The sequence below is a fragment of the Protopterus annectens genome, chromosome 3.part0 (genome assembly GCF_019279795.1).
Source record: "Protopterus annectens isolate FY-2018-M chromosome 3.part0, PAN1.0, whole genome shotgun sequence".
Classification (NCBI taxonomy): Eukaryota; Metazoa; Chordata; order Ceratodontiformes; family Protopteridae; genus Protopterus; species Protopterus annectens.
Genome location: NC_056731.1, coordinates 491,269,601 through 491,292,655, shown reverse-complemented (window position 1 = coordinate 491,292,655; position 23,055 = coordinate 491,269,601). Strand labels below are relative to the sequence as shown.

At 41.8% G+C, this 23,055-nt stretch overlaps 1 protein-coding gene across 1 annotated transcript in view; it reads left to right on the top strand.

Moving 5' to 3' along the window:
- Positions 1 to 23,055, top strand: part of GLB1 (galactosidase beta 1) — a 1,256,403-nt gene that overhangs the window by 376,469 nt on the left and 856,879 nt on the right. Inside the window, exon 7 of the mRNA XM_044064915.1 lies at positions 10,247 to 10,305. Within this exon, the coding sequence (XP_043920850.1) occupies positions 10,247 to 10,305 (59 nt within the window). The remainder of the gene's footprint in view (positions 1 to 10,246; positions 10,306 to 23,055) is intronic.

Genomic DNA, 23,055 nt, shown 5'->3' with positions numbered 1-23,055 from the left:
ATATCTGTATATATATATATATATATATATATATATATATATATATAAAATAGACATTTTGCGTATAGATATATATATATATATATATATATATATATATATATATATATATATATATATATATATATGATGTGTAGACACAGATATGGATTGTATACGTTGTCACCTCACAGTAAGACGCTGTCCGGTTCGATTCTCAGCTAGCGCGTCTTCTGCATGGAGACGTGCGTGAATGGGCATACCTTCGTTGAAGGTTGTGCGTCAGGGCTGGTAACTGCTGCAACCTGAGATCTTCCAAGAGATTATCCATCTGTTTGGAACTACCCAAAAAGTTCTGTTTGCCTCTATTCACAATGGAGATTAGAGATTCTGCTCCAGGATGCCTTCCAGAAAAGCATGAAGGAAAGATGTCTTTTCCTTCCCATGGCTGTGAATGATCTGCTGTTTTTCCCCACTTTTCTCTGGCAGCCTGAGTTCTGTTAGGATCCAAAATCATTGTGGTAAATCACTTTTGGTCCAGACAACATTGATTGTACTTAAGGACAATTGCTACAAACGTAACCACAGCATAGATCTGCTTACACAAAACAAGTGATCACTGATCTATCCCAGCCTGCAGAACCTTCATTTGACTGCTTGGATGACAGATTTTTGATCCCACTAAGGCACTTTTGCTCAGAGATCATGCAGCAGGTATTAAAAGAAGCTAGAAAATCTGCTACTAGGAAATCATATTTAGTGAAATGGAAGATGTTTTCTAATTGGTGCCAAACAGAATCCAACCAAGACTGAGGCCCCTCTGGTTCTTCACTATCTGTGTGAATTGCTCAAATCCTGTCTTTCTTACTCATCCACTAAAACTTATCTGACTAAAATTAATCTATCTGCAGTTTCTGCCCATATGCCTATAGATCCCATTGTCTTTTTTTATTCCAGATAAAATGTTTTTTGAAGGGGGTATTGCACATCTGTCCACCTTGAAAGTAGGTGGCTCCTCCTTGGTATCTCATAGGTTCATAGGAGTTTACTAGGCTAATGACTACAAGGACCTTTTTACACCTAGCCAAGCATCCCAAGTCCCTGACAAATTGCTGCATGTGTCAGTTAGAGACATAGGTGCCAAACCAGGTGAATTTCTTGTTCCCTATCCAATTGTCCAAATTACACTTGAATTGAGTTAGGGAGGAACTCTGCTTTACATGGCCTGTTCCAGACAGGGTGGTCTCTGGAATACATACATGTCTCTCCAACAGCAGCAGTGCTTTAAAAAAAAAACTATCTCTACCACCCTTTGAACCAGTTCATTAAGATCTGAATTTGTTGAAGATATGCCACTTTTTCTAGTTCTGTAGTACAGAACGTATGTTTTTCTTTAGTTTATCTAATATTGTGAGTGTAGAGTCTGTATGCCCAACCGTAGTTACCAATGACTCTGTATTTTCCTTGTATCTCGAAACACTTTTAATAATTCAATCAGTTCTTTTCTTTCCATATTCATGTAATCCACTGTCTTGAGCTGCCGTTAACCTTTTATGTCTTATTCTAAATTCACCTCTGCTTAACCATTTTGTTTGATTCCCAAACTCACTTCTTGCATAAATGTATTTAGTTTGAGCAAAGATGTCATTTAAGCTTAATTTTTCTTTAGAATTTGTAAATGTCATTATGTGTGGATCTCATGCTGTAAGTAAATATGTATGTAGTCATGTGATTGCAGACCTATTAGTTTATTTTAAGGAGGCCAGTACTTCACAACATGGGATATACAGTATGTTGTCTTCCAATGCAAATATTTTTATATATTATTTTATAAGCATGAAACGGTTTTCTTGTATTCCAGTACAGCTGACCCATCGCATTTTTTTGGAACAATCAATTTTTCCAAAACTGCAAAGAATAGAAAGAAAAACAAGCTGATGTATACAAAAAACACAAGTTAATCCCACCTTTTCTAACTAGAATAGTTCAGTTTCCAGGCTTTGCTGGTTTCAGGACTTTAGTTTCAGTGTTCAGACTTCAGAGCTATCCAGATCTTGCTGTGGTAGAGGGAGGTCCTACTTGCTTACCGGTGAGCGTGGGAGCATTGCACTGCCTATCTAACACTAGAGGAGTGTTTTCCAGCTCTAAAATTGCAATTTTATTGGCCATTTTGGGCTGATTTCTATCACTTTCAACTTTCTGGCATAGCCTCGCAGCACTAAGGTTAAACTATTCCCGGTGCCAGAAAGTCTGCTCTTTGAATTTTCCCTTAGAACTAGCTAGTTTATCAGCAGTAGCAGTAAAATCTGTATACCTGTGACTAGCACTTGCTCTAAAACTCGCTAAAAAGCACTAGGAAGCCAAGCACTCACCTCTTTTTATTAATAAGGAGAAAATAGTCATAGGCACTAGACAGCCTACAATTGCAAGTACCTTGCTAAAACGTAAGGGAAAACAGCTGTTGGGACTACACAAAGAAAGCATCTAACCACGGCATGTCCGAGGGTAAGCTTCTGGTGATTTCTCCTGTCCACCTGGTGAAAATGGGCATACTGCGGCAATGTAGAAATAGCCTCATGTACACAGACAACCCTCTCCTCCTATGACCAAACACTACAACCTGCGAGAGATGCACTTACATAGCTAATTGGACGCAAAGCTCTCTCCAGCCAAGATTGTGCTAGACAGTCAAGAGGAGAAGGTTAACACCCACACAACACCTCAAACAACACATAGTTCTTCAAAACCCACACCACCAAAGTCCACACACAGCAACACAAAACCCACATTTGCGGAGGCTCTTAACATTAACCTGCCCAAACAACAAGGATCTCCGAAGCTGAAATGCAGACACCTCCCCCAAACACAACCAAAGTGTCACCTAGCTCACAACACCAGTGTGCTACCCTACAGCAGCCCCTAAGGCAAGACAACATACCCATCATTTTAGTCATAGGTGACTCCATAGTCAGGCACACTGATGTCCCACTCACCAGGCTGAGCAAGGAGAAAATTACAGTTAGTTGCCTGTCAGGTGCCAGGATCGCCACATAACGCATACACTCAAGTCACTCCACAACAGGTGCAACAATGACTCTGTCATTGTCCATGTTGGAGTGAATGACTTGAGACATACCTCCCTGGACTACATGAAAAGAGACATGGAAGAGCTCTCGGATCATGTAGCCCAGGGAGGTATGACCCTAGCCCTGAGTAGCATCCTGCCATCGCCCAGAATGATATCACAGTATAAGGACAAAATAATTGACTTCAATAATTGGCTAAGTTTCTTGTGTCATTCAAAAGGGATCCAGTATCTGTCTGCCTGGGACGACATGATTGACAAACCACAATGCTTTGCAAGAGATGGTTTGCACCTGTCGCCCCTGGGATTCAGGTTATTGGCTAAGGCTCTTGCCACCCCTATAGTGCTGTTTTTAGGCAAGGTTCAAAGGACAAAACTACCACCGTAATGGGTACAAGCAAGCAAAATCCGAAGGTAATGCTACTCAATGCTAGAAGTCTAAACCTCAAGATGCACTCTCTCAAGGCTCTCCTAAAAAATGGAGAACATCGATATCTGTGCAGTAACTGGGACCTGGTTCAAACCTCCAGAGAGCACCCCTGCAGTACCAGGCTACAACTCATACCACACTTATCGGTCACCAAACCAGGGCCGAAACACTAAAGGTGGAGGAGTGTCCATATTCACAAAGGATATTCACACCTCCAGACTGGTTGCCCAACACAAGGCATCTGAAATTCTCCAGGTGCAACTAACACTAGGCAAGACTGAAATGCATATTGTAGCTTGCTACAGATCCCCCACCATCCCCCAAGATTCTCACTACACCTTTCTAAACATACTGGAAAATACTAAGATACAACCAAACACCCTAATACTCTGTGATTTCAGCTACCCTGCCATTAACTGGAAAAACGACTCCTGTACCAACATCTTTGCTCAACGGTTCTTGGAATTCATAAATTCCAACGCCCTAGAGCAACTAATTCCATAGTCCCACCAGGGGTACCAATATTCTAGACCTGGTCATTACCAACATGGGAGATCAATGCTCCACACCAGTGGTCACTCCCTCGTTTGTCAAATCAGACCATAAGCTAATCACCCTTGACATCCACATCCCACCCCATCCCCCTTTAAGGAAACCTCCGTAAAAAACTTCTCCAAAGCCAATTTCATGCTTCTCAAGTCAGAAGCAGCAAACTTCATGACACCCATGCAGATGGGAACTGGAAGTTCAACTGCTGAATCCTACACTAAGGTGCTGTACGAGCACATTCACTCGTACATGGACCAAGCCATCCCAAATAGAACCAAGACACTGTCCCAAAAGGGAAGCCAGTCTGGTTGTCCCATTGCCATAAACAAGCTGTACAACAGAAGGAAGAAAATGTTCAGAAAAGAGGAAGAACCCAGGATTCAAAAAACTCCCTCACCAGCCTCAGTAGAAAGCTGAGATCCCTCATAAAACCTTCCAAAGCTAGTTACAAAAACAAAATTGCCGAGGATTCCAAAGACAACCACAAAGCATTCTATAGCTATGTCAAGAATCTAAATGGTCATACTCAGATCTGCTCTGTGCTACAGCAGAATGGCACTAGATATACTGATCCCAGGGATATTGTCAATATCCTTGGCAGATAGATTCAGTGCCAACTTCACCCCCCTCTCGCCCACTGAAGGGCCCATCTCAATATCGAAAGAATGCCAAATTCCAGTAATCATGGTCACTCAGGTAAAAAACGCACTCTCCAAAGCCAAGAATACAGCATCCATGGGACCAGACAACATCCCAGGCTGTGTACTGCATGAACTACAAAATGAACTGGCACCTCACCTGTGTGTCATGTTTAATCACAGCCTCATCTCGGGCTTTGTGCCCACAGAGTGGTGCACAGCTGCAGTCATCCCACTCCACAAGGATCCACTTTGGATACCAGGAACTACTGTCCCATTAATCTGACGAGCCTGATCTGCAAAGCCATGAACGTATTATCATGGAACTTGTAAACAAAGACACTGGCAACCTTCAAACTCTGCCCCCCCACCACCAGTTTGGGTTCGTGAAGGGCCATTTTGGCTCCTGAACCTGATCAACTTCTTCAAATCAGTCTCCAGAGCCGTGGACGAGGGTAAGGTGGTTCAAACAGCCTACTTGGACCTCGCCAAGGCTTTCGACACTATTCCCCACTCTGGAATCATAGATAAACTTAGTAAGCTGGGTATTAATCCCTACATCACTCGATAGGTTGCAAACTGGCTTGCTGACAGAACGCATACTGTAAAAGTAGCCGACTCTAAATACAGCTCCAGACAAGTGGTATACCGCCGGGTTCTGTCCTGGGACCATTCTTGTTTGGCATCTACTTCTCTGAAGTACAGGCCATCACTAAGGGACTCTATCTTACAAAGTTCGCAGATGACTGCAAGCTGGGAGCCATTATTGAATCCCCAAATGATGTGGATATACTGCAAAAGGGCCTTACAGAAACAAATGCCTGGTGCCAGAGCCATGGGCTCAAGCTAAATGCCAAGAAATGTATGGTTGCCCCCTTTGGGAAAAACCATGTACCTGTGAACTACCACATAGGTGGCAATACACTAAACACCAAAAGTGTCATGTGACCTAGGGACACAGGTGGACAGTGGTCTCAACTCTGATGACCGCATAGCCACAACAGTTAGAAAATCACTAAGGGCTTTTTATCCAGAAAAAAGGAGGTCATTGCCCCTCTGTACACTTCCCTCATTAGACCCATTATAGAATACAATGCCCCATTTGGTGTGTACCTCACAAGACATCTGCAACAACTAGAAAGGCCGCAGAAATACCTCACAAAAAGAATCACAGCCCTAAAGCAGTTGCCTTATGCTGACTGTCTTAAGAAACTCCAGCTATACTCTGTCGCATATCGCCTACTCAACGGCGATCTCTGCCTAACATACAAGGCCATGTCAATCCCAGAGTTGTTGGACATGCTACACTTAAAGAAATCCCAATCCCTCTGTGCCACATGCTCTAGGGATCTTAACCTTGTCATCCTGATGAATAGAACATGCTGGAGGGATAGGTTCCTGACCCAGAGAGTCCCCATACTCTGGAATAGGCTGCCGATACATGTCAGGCAGAGCGCCTCAATGGCCCTCTAAGAGGAATCTTGATAACTGGATGGGAGATAGGAAATTCACCCCGGGGATCACATCAGTAGCCCTGCTAGACAGGGGTCCAGGAAAGTAAATATTTGTGGGAAGCAATAGCCAGGGAATTATGGCTAGGCTTGTATAGGCCCTAGGGCTGATGCCTAGTACCTACCTATGAACCTATCTTAACCATTACCTTTGTGTTAGCATTGTTTGTTAATATGGACCATAGGAAAACACACAAGTCCACAAACCAACGAATAAATGTAGAATGAAGAAACCGAAAAACTACACCAGGTTGTAATTTTATTGAGCGCTTTCGTCTCCTCAGTGGAGACCTCTTCAGAATAAAACTGTCATCCCCCAACAACCTTATATATACACACACCCATATAAATAATCAGTTAACTAATTAATGAAGCCCTAAAAGGAGCCTCTCTCAAATACATGAATCGCTATCAAAAGTCATAGCAACATACTGTGACCTATTACAAATTGTTGTTGGGTGATGGACCATGGGAAAGGAAGAATACTGTGAGATTGCCATAACACTTTCCTGTTCCACAAATAATGATGACTTTTGTTCTACATTCAGACATGTCTTACATCTTATAAACAAGTAGAAATGTTTCCTATACACTGTAAACCTTTGACCTCATTACTTGTACTATTTACATTAATAGACAGTATTGAAAAAAAATAGATTTTGCCCTTTTTTTTGTATTTTTCTTTACTTCCCCTCATCCTTTTTTTAATTCATCACCCATATACAGTTTAATTTTTGGTCACTTTTCTCCTTAACAGCTTTCATTTTCCTCTGTTAGTGTTTCATATTTTTTCTGCTGCACAACCATTTTCCCTCTGTTCTGCTTCTTTAACTTGCTGTGTATCGTTCTTTTCATTTTCAGTGCATCATTCCTAAAAAATGCCCCTTCCTTTTGAAATTATTATTTTGTTAAGCAATCTGTAATTCACCTTAGTACTAACTTCTGCACTAGTTTTTCCTTTCCCCATTGTACATTTTATAGTTCGTCCTCTTTCATTAATGACATCTTTTTATCACGGTCAGCAATAAGATGCGTTTGACTGCCACAAAAATAAAATTTTTGGCTACCAATATACCTTACAGTCCCCCCATTTATATTTGTTACAATTAGTGAAAGTGTATACTGGAGCACATTTCCTACAACGTTCAGTGTTGGGCAGTCAATAAACTTGTCTTATACTTTTTCTTTTTTTTTTTTTTGCAGCATTCTCAGTTATTGAACATAGGCCTTTGAAAAATACATTAAATTCAGTTATTTCAGTTTGTCACCTCATCAGTTTTAAATTCAGTTATTTCAGTTTGTCACCTCATCAGTTTTGAATTGCACAGTCAGTGTTTTCTTATTTTGCATTTGACCTAGTAAGCATGTATTCATTACATAGGGAAACATATTTAGTCATGTCCACAAAAAACAAAAATCTCTCCAGCATCTGAAAAGAATCAAAACTCTCATCACCAAAGTGTCTGTGCTCAGATTAATTAATGACTGTATTTCAACAGTCTTAAAACCAGAGTATTCCATGAGTTTGCCCAAAAGGAACATCAGTTTATAGAAATATCCTTTGCTGTTTTGTATTCTTATGCTTTTTTTTACTCTTAAAATGGTGCTCCGTTTTTTCCTTTTCAGCTGCCACTACAGTGCAAATCTTCTGAGCAGTCTTTGACTGTTGTCAATATTAAAGTTTCATTTTCTCCAGAATGCACTTCCTTCCTGTGTTCTGTTCAGCAAGCAACCAAATCTGAAACAGCTTCTTACATTTTAGTTCTTTCAACGCAAAGACCTTTCAGTACCTGTTCCATGGATAAAGTGCCATCATCTGCAGGCATCTCTCCATTTTTCAGTGAAATCAAGTGATAGTATGCAAAGTTCCTGTACATAACACAGCATCCACTGTCTCAGAATGCTCTACAAATGTCACATTTTCCTTCTGCATGCCATCATCAGACAGGATCTCTCCGTTGCTCTCCCTTTCTGCCATATTTTCCTCCTCCTAGCTGTCAACAACCCTTTGGCACCCTTGTGTCCTTTCCAGATATGAATACCACTTTGGCTCCCCCTTGGAAAGAGGCCTCTGACCTAGTGGGTCTGACCCAATGAAAGTGTAAATAGAGCTGTACACGGTGCATGGATGGCTTCTGGTGTGGCATCCATAATGTCAGTGAAGACTAACAGTCTGTGTATATTGAAACCATGCACTACTGGGCTCCATTCTGCCTATGTTTGGGACATCCTTGGGTATATTCCTGCATCACCATCAAGCAAAGCAATAGTATCCTAGTCATGTCTGCAGTCGGCCTCTGAAGTGTTCTGGAGCTACGACTGCAGCAGCAGCAGCTATCATTTTTCTTGTTTTCTGAGGAAACATCTGCCACCTGGCTGCGTGTCCAAAATTTGCAGGTTCATGCTCCTTTCTACCAAATATAAATATTACTGTTTCACTCTCTCCAGTGATCTCTCCATATGTAACTCATCGGCTGAACCTACTAATTTTCTAATTCCAAAAACCTTGTACAGCAACTCACTACTTCCATTATTTATAGACTGATTATTAAATATACCCTTTACTAGTTTTGCTGACTGACCATCTGTTCCCAGTAATTAACAGAGCTAGAAACTGGCTTGCATTCAAAGACTATGCCTTCTCAATTCTCACTCCAAAATTATAGGACACATTTTCTACTGAGAAACATAATATTTCTATATATATAGCAAATTCAGAGAAACTTCTGCTTTCTTATAAAAAGAGCAACTTGCACCTGCTTTAAACTTCCTCCTGTAACATAAGTAATCTAAGTTGTACTGCCTTCTAATGGAGTACAGCCTACCTCTCGGCACTATTTCCTAGAACCTCTCCCATTCTAACAACTTTCCTCACCTCACAGATCCTCCTGTCTCAACACAAGTCCAGGGATCGGATTACTACTACAATTCTCTACACTACTCTATTCTGAAGTTATTCTTTTTAACATATACTGTAAATATGTATATATAAACACATATATATATTTATATTTATGTATGTGTGTGTGAATGAAGATGCTGTGATATTTTCTGTCAAATCACTGTCTCACTACACATACAGAATATTTTCAGTGTTTGTATTCTTAGGCTTTTCATTTTAACTTTTTATACTTCATTTATATTGTTCTTTGCTTCCATTTTGTTGTATTTTGTGAACTGTGGTTGAAATGTGTTCTTTGTAGATCAGTTAACGAACATAAATGCCTCTATCCCCCTACATGTCACACACGAGGCTGGGGGAAGAGCCATCCTAAAGTCAGTTCTCTTGTTTCTGCCTTATGAAGATGAGGTACATCACTTGCACTCAGAAGCACCATGTGGGTCATGGCTGCTACCACTGCCTGGACAGTGGGGGCTAATAATTTGCTAGTGATTGCTGAAATGTAATTGTATGTTTCTTGTACATTTATACTGGCGTTTATCTTTTATTATGGTCTGTCGCATCTTGGTATGTAGTTTGCTTCATTTGAGAATTCCATTCATAGTGTTAACAGCAGAATGCGTCACAGACTGCTTATCTTTGTGTAAATGGAGCACTGCTGTACAGTTGTGTACAGTATGTTCTACTGCTATGCCAGATGAATTGTGAAATATTTTTATACCACCTTTTGAATGAGAGCATAGGCACTATATTTATGAATGCCACCCAGAGTATGCTTGGATAATGAGCTCTCCAAATATGTCTAATTTGTCTTCCCTCACTTAAACGCTTTATTAAATGCAGCTGAAGTACGGAGGGCATTAGTCTGGTTAAATTGCAGTGGGATGCAGTACATGATTAAGCTGCTGTCAGGTCAGGAGGATGTTTTTGCTGTAGTACTGAAGTTATCATATTTTACTGTTATGCTTATTAAAAACTTTAGCATGGCTTCTTACAGTTTATGCACAGTGTCAGTATGTAGGGGTTGCTCTTATTTGTGAGAGAATACTTTTATCATATATTACTGTAATATTATAGTGTAGTGCCTGCAGTTGCTATAGGACATAGAAGAATATATATTCATGCAGGAAATATTTTTTGTCACTTTTATAGCTGAAAATATCACTGGATGCTTTGAAGTCCAGAGGCATTTTGAGCCTAAAGGACCGCTGGTAAGTACACATGGCCTTCATTATTATTTTTTTTTTACTTATTTATAATAATCTTGTGATTGCACTGGGCCAAGCAAAAAAAAAAATCACAACATAAATACAGATTTATCTGCTTGCCGTTTGGGTTAATAAACAGGTGAATCAACTAGTTCAAAGGCTGTTTCAGCTACAAATCAGGCCAAAAGCAAACAGAGATACATGAACATTTTGCAAACAATTAATTATTTATGTTGTTCTAGTATGTAATGCAATTTTGTAGTGCACAATAACAGGAAAGGAAATGGAAAAAGTATACTTAATCCACATTTGAAGACATCAGGTTTTGTCAAATTAGTTTGTATCACACATTTTCATCTAAATAGCTATTCATGAAGTTACTCTGTGTCCAAATTATTTGGAATTTATACTAGCAGTCAAACACTCGTGAAGTATTTCTCTGAACAGTAAGTGGTCACTTTTGTTGTGTGAACAGACAGGGAGAGTTTTCCAGAGGAGGCCCTAGCTTGCAGATAGCTTGTGCTCTCATTTGTAGGGAATCAGCTGGAAAGTTATGGCATCTTCTGACCATGGGATATGTAGAGATGAGTTTGACTATTTTCCTAGATGCTTTGCTAGAATAAGAAGACAGTAGTTCTAATTCGGTAAGCTATGTACCAAGGTTAAAAGGAGATGTTGTGCCTCTCAAGTGATGGTTAGACAATTGTGTCTGTTATGAAGTGGCAGTAATTGTGTGGGAGGGGAAGGGCAATGAAGTTACAGACTTTGCTGACAAGAATTTTAAGGTAGTTGGTGTTTGTTCTATATCTAATGGTGTAAATGGCTGCTGCATAATCTGTTTTGGGGAGGATGTCACGTTAAAAATTGCAGTGCTAGTTGTGAGAACACTTTCAGTTGTCTTTAACTGATAAAGTATTTTTAACTGTGATATGATATCTATGGTTAGTATATGTTAATTGCATGTTAGTATACTGAAGCAAGACATACTATTATGTATGTATGTATGGCTATACTGAAGTCCAGAAGCTCAGAAGGGCACATATGTAGCCAGTGGGGTCTGAGTATTGTACATATGCTACATGAAGGAAAGGAAGAGATGGACAGATAAAATATATAGACAGGACTAGCAGTAATGCCTGAGTACTGGTCAGTATGTTGTTGTGCAGCAGTTAGAATTGCTGTCTGGTAGCTCTTGGTTCCTGACAGATGTACCTTCTGGACAGAGTCTGCATGTCCTCCCTGTGTCCATGCCAGCAGGTGAACTGGAGAGCTTCTGGTTTGCCTGTAGACCTGTGTACATGCAGTGTGCACATGTATGTGCCCTGTGATGGTCTAGCTTCTGTTCAAGGGTGGGTTCAGTGATTTATGCCTACTGTTTACCAGGATATGTCTCAGATCCCTGTGATCCTGTATAGTATAAAGTGTCTGTTAGTGAATCACTGTTATGTTAATGTTTGGAGACACTGTGCAAAAAATGAAACCTGAAAGAAGCTATCCTGAACACTGTGCCCACAAAACATCTATCTGGAATCCAACCCACCTTTGACTAAGGTTAAGACCCATACTGTATTATAATACTACATACTGTTTTCAGCTGACCTGGGTCTAAAGACACCTCTAATCTGTCCCCCATAGTAATCTGGCTCCCTCTATATTTTCTTAAATACATCTAGCTGTGCCCCTAGCTTCCTGTAATAGAACTATCTACTGAACCTAACTCTGAACATTCTACTTTCACACTGCTCTCCCTCACCTAGCCCTGAAATTGTATTCTGCATCCCTTTCCTGTAGCACAGAAATACCTTGCTAGAGCACAAAACACAGTCTAAACACTGCCCTTACCTTAGTACTAAGTACAGATTATATCAAAACTGACAAACAGTTAAAAACTCAAAGATTCATTTTAAATTCTAATTTACATATAAGCATCTATTTAACACTACTTTACATAATATAGCTTATTTAACACTAATTTACATAATATAGCTTACAGATACACTTGACGTCAGTATTAGCCCTGCTCCACTTGCCCTTGCTGTGCTCGTTTTGCATCCCTCCCTGCCCCCAATTACCGCCTGCCCCCAGTACCTCTTCACTTATAGGTACTTTACCACACCCCTATTACAACACCCAATCACCCTCACCATCATACTCCTTCCACCCTGCATTACCACCCTATCAGCTTTCAAATAACACAATTATTCTTCCATCCACTCTACTACCTCCATTCTAATCATCTGACTTTATATCTGTTGTGTCATCAAACTGATTCCAACCACTTGACTCCGCCCTCATTATGTTATACTACTCTTTACTACCCATTCTGCTAGCCACTTATATACTCACTTTGTATGAAAACCAACAGCTTAATGGGTATCAGTTCCCTGCTGGACATACCATCACCCCAGCTTTAGAATATCCCACTTTTAGCCATACCATTAACATTGGGTACAACTCAACATCACTTTCAATCTTACAGCATACCATCCCCCGATGCATTAGCTCTAAATCCAGACACTACAAAATTTTAAACAAACTCCTGAGGCTTATCACGGAGTATAGGTTTAGTCTTATACTCAGTGGTGACATTCACCCTAATCCAGGCCCATCCACCACCGATACAATTACCCTCTCAACCTGTAACCCAAGGCACAAAACTATAACCAGTAGATAAACTAACTCTCTCCTTGTCTGTCATCTTAACATTAGGAGCATTAATAATAAGGTACACGAACTGCATGCCTTCCTGGCTGTCTACTCCCCTGATGTTCTCTGTCTATCTGAGACCTTTTTAAAACCTAACACTACTGACAGTGAAGTGCTACCACCCGTGTATAATATGCACAGGATGGATCGTGCTTCCAGGAAAGGGGGGATGGGTGGCTGTACTCTATAAATCTGAGTTGAATGTGACCATAGATGTTATTCAACCACCTCAGATCAATAACTCAGATTATTGCCACTAGATTGCAACTTAACAAAAGTAAAAGCATCAACATCATCTGTATGTATATTTTCCCAGGTAATAATGTAGCCACACTTGAAGACACGCTTCACTGGCTATCTTGTCACTACCCCCAAGAAACACTAAGACTAGGAGACTTTAACATCGACTGGGGCTCTTGTTCCAAAGAATCCTCTTCTACCCACATCAACTTGCATGCATTTACACAAATCATTAACACCCCTACCAGGCTAGGTAAACCCAACCAAAAAGATAGCATACTCGACTGGATACTCATAAATAGTAACCCCCAGCTGTACACTGCTGGTACCCTCCCCGATGACCTAAGTGACCATCTTCTTACTTACATAGTTAAGGATAAAGCCATTAGCCCACAACAACCCCTACTCAGAAAAGTCAGGAGCAAAAGAAACTTTGACCCTGACAAATTCTAACTGGAACTTAGCTCTTGTAATTGGTCCATGCTAAAACATCTACCCTTAGAGGAGGCAGTTGCCTATTTTAACAACAAATTTCTTGGAATTCTTGATCTACATGCACCTGCCCACTCAAAACGGACAAAAGCAGGAACTGCACCATGGCTATCTAAAGAGACCAGACTAAAAATGACCAGCTGAAACAAACTATGGGCTCAATGGCGTTCCACAAAAGAACCCCATGATCATGTTAAATATAGTATGCTAGGAATGAAACAAAAAATGTATTCTACAGGACAAAAAACAATACTACTGCAATTTACAGACAACCAACAAGGACAGTCCTCAGAAGTTCTGGGCAGGACTGAACAATCTACTCCCCCCTGGTAAAACATCTACAACTATCCCTGCTGCCACCATTGATAAATCCCCAGAGGAGGTCTCTGACAGTTTTAACCATTTCTTTACTGAAACAATTCAAGCCCTAGCTAGACAATTACCTTCTAGCTCCCCTGCCCCTGATACTTCTACCTCTAAAAACCGACTCTCCTTCTCCTTCCAACCAGTGTCCACATCACTTATCCGTAACTTGATCAAAAAATTAAAACCTACACACTCTCCGCTGACCAACTCCCTGCTGAGTACCTTCAAAAATCAGCTGATGCCATTGCCTATCCAATATCGATACTAATCAATCGTACCATAGCAGAAGCTAACATTCCCACCATCTGAAAAACATCCTACGTAATCCCACTACATAAAAGAGGTTCCTCTTTGGAATTCTCCAATTATAGACCTATAGCTATACTTTCTCCACTTGTAAAGATTATGGAAAATGTATACAAATACAATTTATGCACCACCTAATCCAAAATCACCTCATGGCGGATACCCAGCATGGTTTTTGTCCACACCATAGCACAACCTCAGCATTAATGGCTTTTACAAATACCATAAACCATAACCAACCGTAACAATAATCACATATCCTCTGCTCTATTCGTGGATCTTTCCAAGGCATTTGACATGGTTGATCACAACTTCTGGTTCACACCTTGCAAACTTTCCACCTTGATGCTAAAGCCCTTCTTTGGTTTACATCCTACCTTAATGGAAGACAACAGACTGTCCTATGGCAGAACAAGCTCTCTAATCTATTACCAAACACCCTTGGAGTACCACAAGGCTCCATATTAGGGCCCCTAGTGTTTTCCATCCTTATTAATGACTTGTTTACAGTCATACCAAACGTCAGCTGTATCCAATATGCTGATGACTCCACCCTGATTTGCTCAGCAACTTCTCTCACAGATACTCAGTACACCTTTAATACCATAGAAAATTGGCTGCCTGAACGTAGATTGTTACTAAATCCAAAAAAAAAAAATAAAATGCTGTTATTCTCTCCAACTCATAGGTGTGCCACCTTCACCTTTACCATAAATGCAAAAGATGGGACTATAATTTCCCCTGATCCCTCTGCAAAATTACTAGGTGTCATTATTGACAATAACCTAAAGTTTGACCTACATGTAAATCAAACAATCAAGAACATTAATAAAAAAAGTGGGTCACCGTATAGAATAAAAGCCTTCCTAACCCCTCCAGCTAAGATGGCTATAGCTCGCTCTCATCTACTCTCAACACTTTTATACCTCTTCCCCCCTTCTCTCCAATCTAAACAAATCTGTACTAAATAGACTTTCAGCCTGTTACAATCATATTGCCAGGTTTGCCACTGGAATGCCTTTTAAAACACACCACTGCATCAACCTAAAACAGCTTGGGTGGCTAGAACTTCCCAGTCTCATCCAATATACCCTGCTGATCATGGCTAACAAAATCCTGTATAACCCAAATAACACAGCAGCCCTTCAAAATATAATCACCCCCCACAACAATCCAAGACTGCTTCGATCCTCAAACAAACCTCTAATTCAGACAATCAAGATCAACAACACTGCTGGAGATGCCCTCTTTGCTAATGCTGCAGGCAGAGCCTGGAACTTACTTCCAGGTGATATTACTTTGCTCTCTTCGCTAGGACAATTTAAAACTAAACTCAAACAACATATGGCATTTAACTGGCTTTGCCACTGCAACAAGCCCGGGTAACTCTCAACATGAATGTGAATAACCCAGCTAACGATTTTTTGTTAAGTTTATCCTGACTGTAACCAGGTGTATCTCATGTCTGCCTGTGTATTCTTTGGTAATATTACTTATGTACTCTTGTTTTACTTGTATTATTGTATCTGATAACTTGGAGCTTATCTCCCCGTGCCTCCACTGAAAATGGACATGGCTCCAGTTTGACTGTCCCGGTCAACAAATGTAAAATAAATAAATAAATAAATGGCCATTGTGCTTAAACATAAAACAGTCATCTACATAACCACTGGAAGTTCTGATGGAATTGTAACAGCCTAGATAATAAGTTGAAAGCATTTTACAACATGTTCAAGAACATTTGCAAACACTATGTTCAGAAACATGACCTTTGAGTGTTGTGAATGTTAATGGTGCAGCAATTAGTACGTTTGGTGCAGAATGCTGCGTTCTGTTTCCATACCAGATAGATCAGTTGCTGACACTGCAGTACAGCATAAAGAGGGTGCTGCACTCCTGAGTGTGCCATCCTTCGGATGAGATATTAAACCATGACCCACTTTCTTGAGTTGGTGGTAGCGCAGATGGATGTAAAAGATCTCATAGTACCTATTGAAAAGAGTAGGGTGCTATATTTATAACATATTTATAAAAGTACAAATATATAGATATACAAATATACTTATGCATATTCATATTCCAAGGATTAAATGGTGGAAATTTAAAAAGGGTGATTGTGAGGTGGAGTTCAGGGAAGAGTTAAGAAGGGCACTGGGGGGGGGGGGGGGGCACTAAAGAGTTACCAAATAGCTGGGTAACTACAGCGGAGCTGGTAAGGGAGGCAGCTAGAAAGGTGCTTGGTGTGACATCTGGACAGAGGAATGAATTCAAGGAGACCTGGTGGTGGAATGAGGAAGTACAAGAGAGTATACAGGGGAAGAGGCTGGTGAAGAAGTGGGATTGTCAAAGAGATGAAGAAAGTAGACAGGAGTATAAGGACATGAAGGCACATGGCAAAGAGAGAGGTAGCTAAGGATAAGGCATATGGAGAGTTGTATGAAAGTTTGAACACTAAAGAGGGAGAAAAGGACCTGTACCGATTGGCTAGACAAGGGGACCTAGCTGAGAAAGATGTGCAGCAGGTAAAGATTATAAAGGATAGTGAGGGAAACGTACTCAGAAGCGGGGAGAGTGTGTTGAGCAGATGGAAAGAGTAATTTGAGGGGCTGATGAATGAAGAGAATGAGAGAGAAGGTTGGATGATGTGGGGATAGTGAATCAGAAAGTGAGAGATTAGCAAGGAGGAGGTAAGGACAGCTATGAAGAGGGTGAAGAATGGAAAAGCTGTTGGTCCAGATGACGTACCACTGGAAGCATGGAGGTGGTTAGGAGAAATGGCCGTGGAATTTTTAACCAGATTGTTTAAAGAAATCTTGGAAAGTCAGGATGTCTGAAAAGTGGAGAAAGTGTTTTGGTACCCATCTTTAAGAATAAGGGTGATTGTGCAGAGCTGTAGCAACTACAGAGGGATAAAACTGATCAGTCACAGCTTGAAGATATGGGAAAAAATAGTGGAAGCTAGGTTAAGAAGGGAGGTGATGATTAGTGATCAGCAGTATGGTTTCATGCCGAGAATGAGCACTACAGATGCAACATTTGCTCTGAGTGTTGCTGGAGAAATATAGAGAAGGTCAGTCGGAGTTGCATTGTGTCTGTGTGGACTTAAGAGAAAGCATATGGCAGGGTACCTAGAGAGGAGTTGTGGTATTGTATGAGGAAATCGGGAGTGGCAGAGAAGTATGCAAGAGTGGCACAGGATATGTATGATGGTATTGTGTCAGTGGTGAGTTCTGTGGTGGGAGTGACAAATGACAGGTGAAGTGGGATTACATCAAGGATCAGCTCTGAACCCTTTTTTTTTTGCAGTGGTGATGGAAAAGTTGACAGACAAGATAAGACAGGAGGCCCCATGGACTATGATGTTTGCAGATGACATTGTGATCTGTAGTGAGAGTAGGGATCAGGTTGAGGAGACCCTGGAGAGGTGGAGATGTACTCTAGAGAGGAGAGGAATTAAGGTCTTCAGGAGTAAGACAGAATATGTGTGTGTGAATGGGAGGGAGGATAGAGGAATAATGAGGATGCAGGGAGTAGAGTTTGCGAAGGTGATGAGTTTACTTGCTATCAACAGTTCAGCGTAATGGCAAGTTTGGAAGAGAGGTGAAGAGAGTACAGGCAAGGTGGAATGGGTGGAGAAGAGTATCAGGAGTGATTTGTGACAGACTGGTACCAGTAAGAGTGAAAGGGAGGGTCTACAGGAGGGTAGTGAGACCAGCTATATTATATGGGTTGGCGACGGTGGCATTGCCAAAAAGGCAGGAGTCAGAGCTGGACGTGGCAGAATTAAAGATGTTAAGATTTGCACTGGGTGCGACGAGGATGGACAGGATTAGGAATCAGTATATTAGAGGGTCAGCTCAGGTTGGAGGGTTTGGAGACAAAGCCAGAGAGGCGAGATTGCGTTGGTTTGGACATGTGCTGAGGAGGGATGCTGGATATATTGGGAAAAGGATGCTAAGAATGGAGCTGCCAGGTAAGAGGAAAAGAGGAAGGCCTAAGATAAGGTTTATGTATGTGGTGAGAGAGGACATGCAGGTGGCTGGTGTGATAGATCAAGATGCAGAGGACAGGAAGAAATGGAAACTGATGATCCACTGTGGCGACCCCTAACAGGAACAGCTGAAAGAGAAGAAGACTTATGCATATTCATAATTTTCCTTACAATTGTACTAAATTTTCATTCCCATTATACCTCCACTCCTTTTTTCATAACCACGTCTGATTTTACTTAATTTTGTTGCTAAAATCCATTGACCATTAAACTTAATTTAATTTGTTCTTTTCTCTGTTCTGGTGCTGAGGGAATCTTTCATATCTTCAGATCCGGGGGTTTCTTTGCGTCAGGACTGAGGTGCCTTCGATGTGAGTGTTGTCCACACTGACAACCAAACTGTCAGAACCAGCAGCTCCTTCCCCCAAAGCACCGGTGTCTACCTCTGCATCACACAGAGATCCTGAGCCTCATGAAGCCCCATTGGGTGTGAGCCTGCTCTTCCGAGACCTCTCCAGAAGCTCTCACTGAAGAGGTTCACAGGAAAAGACTTTGCAAAAGGAAGCATCTGGACTCCACATAAGAATCCATCACTTCAGACACTGACTTAGATGAGTCAGAAGGGTCTCCACGGTCCCGCTCGGAGGATATCTCCTTCGCAGGTATCCTGGAAATTCTTAAGCAGAGGGGTGGCTGGAAGTCCATTAACTCTACTGATGATGCTTTTGGGTCTCAGCCCTCACCACTTGGGTGTCTCCACCCTTTGATGAGCTGATTGTGCTAATCTCTCGAAGGGTGTGGGAGTCCCCGGATACCATGAAGCCTGTCCCTAGGAGGCCTAATAAATTTATAACTTCCCCCCAGGACAAGACCTGCCTGACCAAAGGAGTGTCCATTGATGCTATGGTGGTGGCAGCAGCCACCAAGAAGGAACTGTCAGAAACTTCTTTGTCTGTCCATCCTCCTAATAAGGATTCTAAGATCATGGACAGATATGATAAGCGTTTGTTTAGTTCAGCGACTTTTGCTCTCCGATCACTGAACTATCTAATGCAATTTACAATGTTGCAAAGGGATCTCCTGAAAGAACTAGGAGATAATCTACAGGGTTCAGTAGCTGTGGAGGTCAGAGAGAAAATAACTTCCCAGCTCACTACCCTTAATTCTCTTGTAAACTCTTCCATGCGTCTGGTCTCGTATGCAGCTGATGGAATGAGTAGGGCAGCAGGTACAGGAATTGCTCTTAGGAGACACTCCTGGATGCACTTATGTTCCTTTGTGGAGCCCTTTAAAGCATCCTTTATTAACGCACTTTTCGATGGCTCACCCCTTTTTGGACCCAGAGTCAGCGGGATGGAAAGACACTGTCTGCCGTCGGAGTCCGTTTTTACACCCCTACCAGACCTTACCCCAAAGGTGAGAAGGGAGGGAAGATGTGGTTCCATAAAACTCAAGGAGCTTTCCAGGACACTCGTGGTGACCCCCCCCCCCCAGAGGCAGAGGAGGGGGTAACGATGGAAGATGCTGCCCACACGGCAGAGGTGGTCCGCAGAATCAGGGTGACAGAGACCAGTTCTTTGGGAAGCCCTATCAGCGCTCTTGAGAGGAGGCCCGCCTGTCCATTTCTGGAGGCAGTCAGGGGATGCTTCTCTTTGTACCTAGACACCTGGCTAAAAATAACAAAAGACAGCTGGGTACAAAGCATCATATCCAGAGTATACTCCATTCCCTTTGCCACTCATCCCCCCTCCCAGTAAGAAAAATGCTGGACGTTCCACCCAGTCACAGGGAACAAGCAGCCACAGAGATTCAAACTTTGCTGGAAAAAGAGTCATCCAACCAGTCCCAGCATACCAAAGAGGATCCGGAACTTACTCAAGGTTCTTTTTAGTTCCAAAGAAAACAAGTCGGTAAGAAAGACAAAGTTCCGGATGGTCACGCTACAGTCAATACTTCCCTTTTTAGGGAAAGATAATTGGATGTGCTTGATAACTCTCCAGGATGCATACTACCACATAAAAATGGACAGGCCATCCAGAGATCATCTGCGATTCTGGCTGGGAGCCAGTCATTATCAATTTCACGCTCTGTCCTTTGGTCTCACTACAGCCCCCAAAGTGTTCACCAAATGCATGGCAGTAGTCACGGCTCATCTGAGATGTTTCGGATTCTAGGTGTTTCCATACCTAGATGACTGGCTCCTCACTGCCACCACCAGACATCAACTCATACAAGCAAGGGACACAATTTTGAACTTCTGCAGTCAGTTGGGGATTACTATAAATTCAGGAAAATATGCCTTGTAACCATCGCAACATACCATTTTTATAGGAGCAGAGCTAAATACCATTACCATGACCTTAAACATTCCACCAGAAAGAGTTTGTGTTCTACGAAAATGGGTCCTGGACCTGCTCCCAAGAGAAAAAGCCCTGTTTTCAATGGTACTCAAATTGTTAGGGACAATGGCGGCAGCGATCATTGCGATTCCTTTAGGTCTGATGCATATGTGTGTACTGCAGTGGCTCCTATTTACGCAATGGTCTTTTCAGGAACTCCCAATGTCGCAACAAATCCTCAGGAACTCCCAGTGTCACAACAAATCCTCATTATGAATTCCTGCAAGAAGGACCTTCAGTGGTGGCTGACATCTCACCAAGGTCGCCCCTTTGTTCTACCAACTCCCATAGCCACGATGACCACGGATGCCTCCCTGATAGGGTGGGGGGAGGCATTATCAGGGAAGAACAGCCCAAGGCACGTGGAAGAGATATGAGGCTCATCTGCATATCGATGCCCTGGAGATGAGAGCGCTACTTCTAGCGTTGCAGTCCTTTCAAGACTCTCTCCCTCTCTCTCTCTCTTTGAACTATTGCAGTTCAGACAAGCAATATGTCAGTGGTCTGGTACATAAACAAACAAGGATCAACCAGACCTTATCCCCTGTGTTCAGAGGTCCTGAGAGTATGGCAATGGGCAACTTCCACACATCTCTTTCTGATAGCAATGCACATCCTGGGAAGATCCAATGTGACAGCAGACAAACTGAGCAGGGCAATTCTATTGCCTCATGAGTGGTCCCTAAAAGAAGTAGCAGAAAGAATAATCCACAGATGGGGCCAACCATGCTGCAATCTCTTTGCAACTCCAACAAACACGAAATGCAGCAGCTACTTTGCCCCAATTCCCTCTCCAGGGGATGCCCCAAGAGAAGCACTTGTACACAATTGGCCCCTTGGTCTCCTTTATGCCTTCCCTCCCTTCCCTCTGAACCCAAGGTTTTACAGAAAGCCAAGGCTCTGGGAAGGACCATCATTCTAATAGCCCCTTACTGGCCTCATCAAATTTAGTTCCCTTTCCTCCAGCCTCATCTATTGGGAGAACCTTGGATTCTGGACCCAGTGCCAGATCTCCTGACTCATTCATCAGGAGCTCTCCATCCTTGTGTTCAGTCCCTCAAACTGACAACTTGGCTGCTCCAATTCCCAACATAGCCAGGATTCACAACCTTTCAGCTGCAGCTCAGCATATTTTAACATCCTGTCACAAATTGTGTACCCGGAAGTTATATCTTAGTAAATGGAAAAGGTTTTCTATATGGGCGTTTCAGAACAATATTGACCCGTACCTGGCTTCAATTTCATCTATTGCAGAATTTTTGACTAAACTTTTCAATGAAGGGACAGCGGCAGCAACCAGAGTTCAATTTAGCTATTTCTTTCATCTTGGTGACCAGGGGTCTAATATGTCACATAGACTCTCGAAAACTTTCTCGAGGGTACTGTTCATTTGAGAGCACCCATCAAAGCTCCAGCTATGCCATGGAATCTAAATTTTTTTTCTTTCCTGAATAATCCTACCCCCTACGAACCAGAGTCATCTTATGATTTGAAATATCTATCATGGAAAACCGTAGTTTTAATAGCTATTACTTCTGCTCGGAGGGTTTCAGAGTTACAGGCCTTATCCATTAAAACCCCCCTTATTTGATTTTCCATAATGACAGAGTCTCACTCAGAACAAATCCTTCATTTTTACCTAAAGTTTGCTCAGAGACAAATCTCAACCAATCTATTGAATTTGCCCGTATTTTTCCCTAAATACACTAATAAGATGGAATGTATGCTACACAAACTTGATGTTCACAAACAACTTCAGTTCTATTTAGACAGGACCAAACATTTCAGGAGAACAGATCAGCTCTTTGTCTCCTTTTCAGATACTAAAAAAGGCACTCCAGTGGCGAAAACCACTTTCTCAAAATGGTTATTAGATTGAATTTCCTTCACTTACAGTTCAGTGAATACACCGTTACAACAGAGAATAAAGGCCCACTCTACTAGAGCTGCATCTACTTTATCAGCCTTTACGGCTAAATTACCATTGGGTACTATTTGTACAGCAGCTACTTGGTCAAGGCCTCATAACCTTCATCACTCATTACAAAGTAGACAAGGCCTCCAGGGACAGGGTTTCCTTTGGTTCCACTGTCTTGAAGGACATTCTCCCATGAGCCACCCGAGAAAGATAGTGATTGGGATGATACCCATCAGTAAGAATGAACGGGTGAGATAGAACTTCACTTAAAGACGTTATGTACTCACCATAACGTTCCATGTGAGTTGTTCATCTCACCTTCATTCTTATGTCCC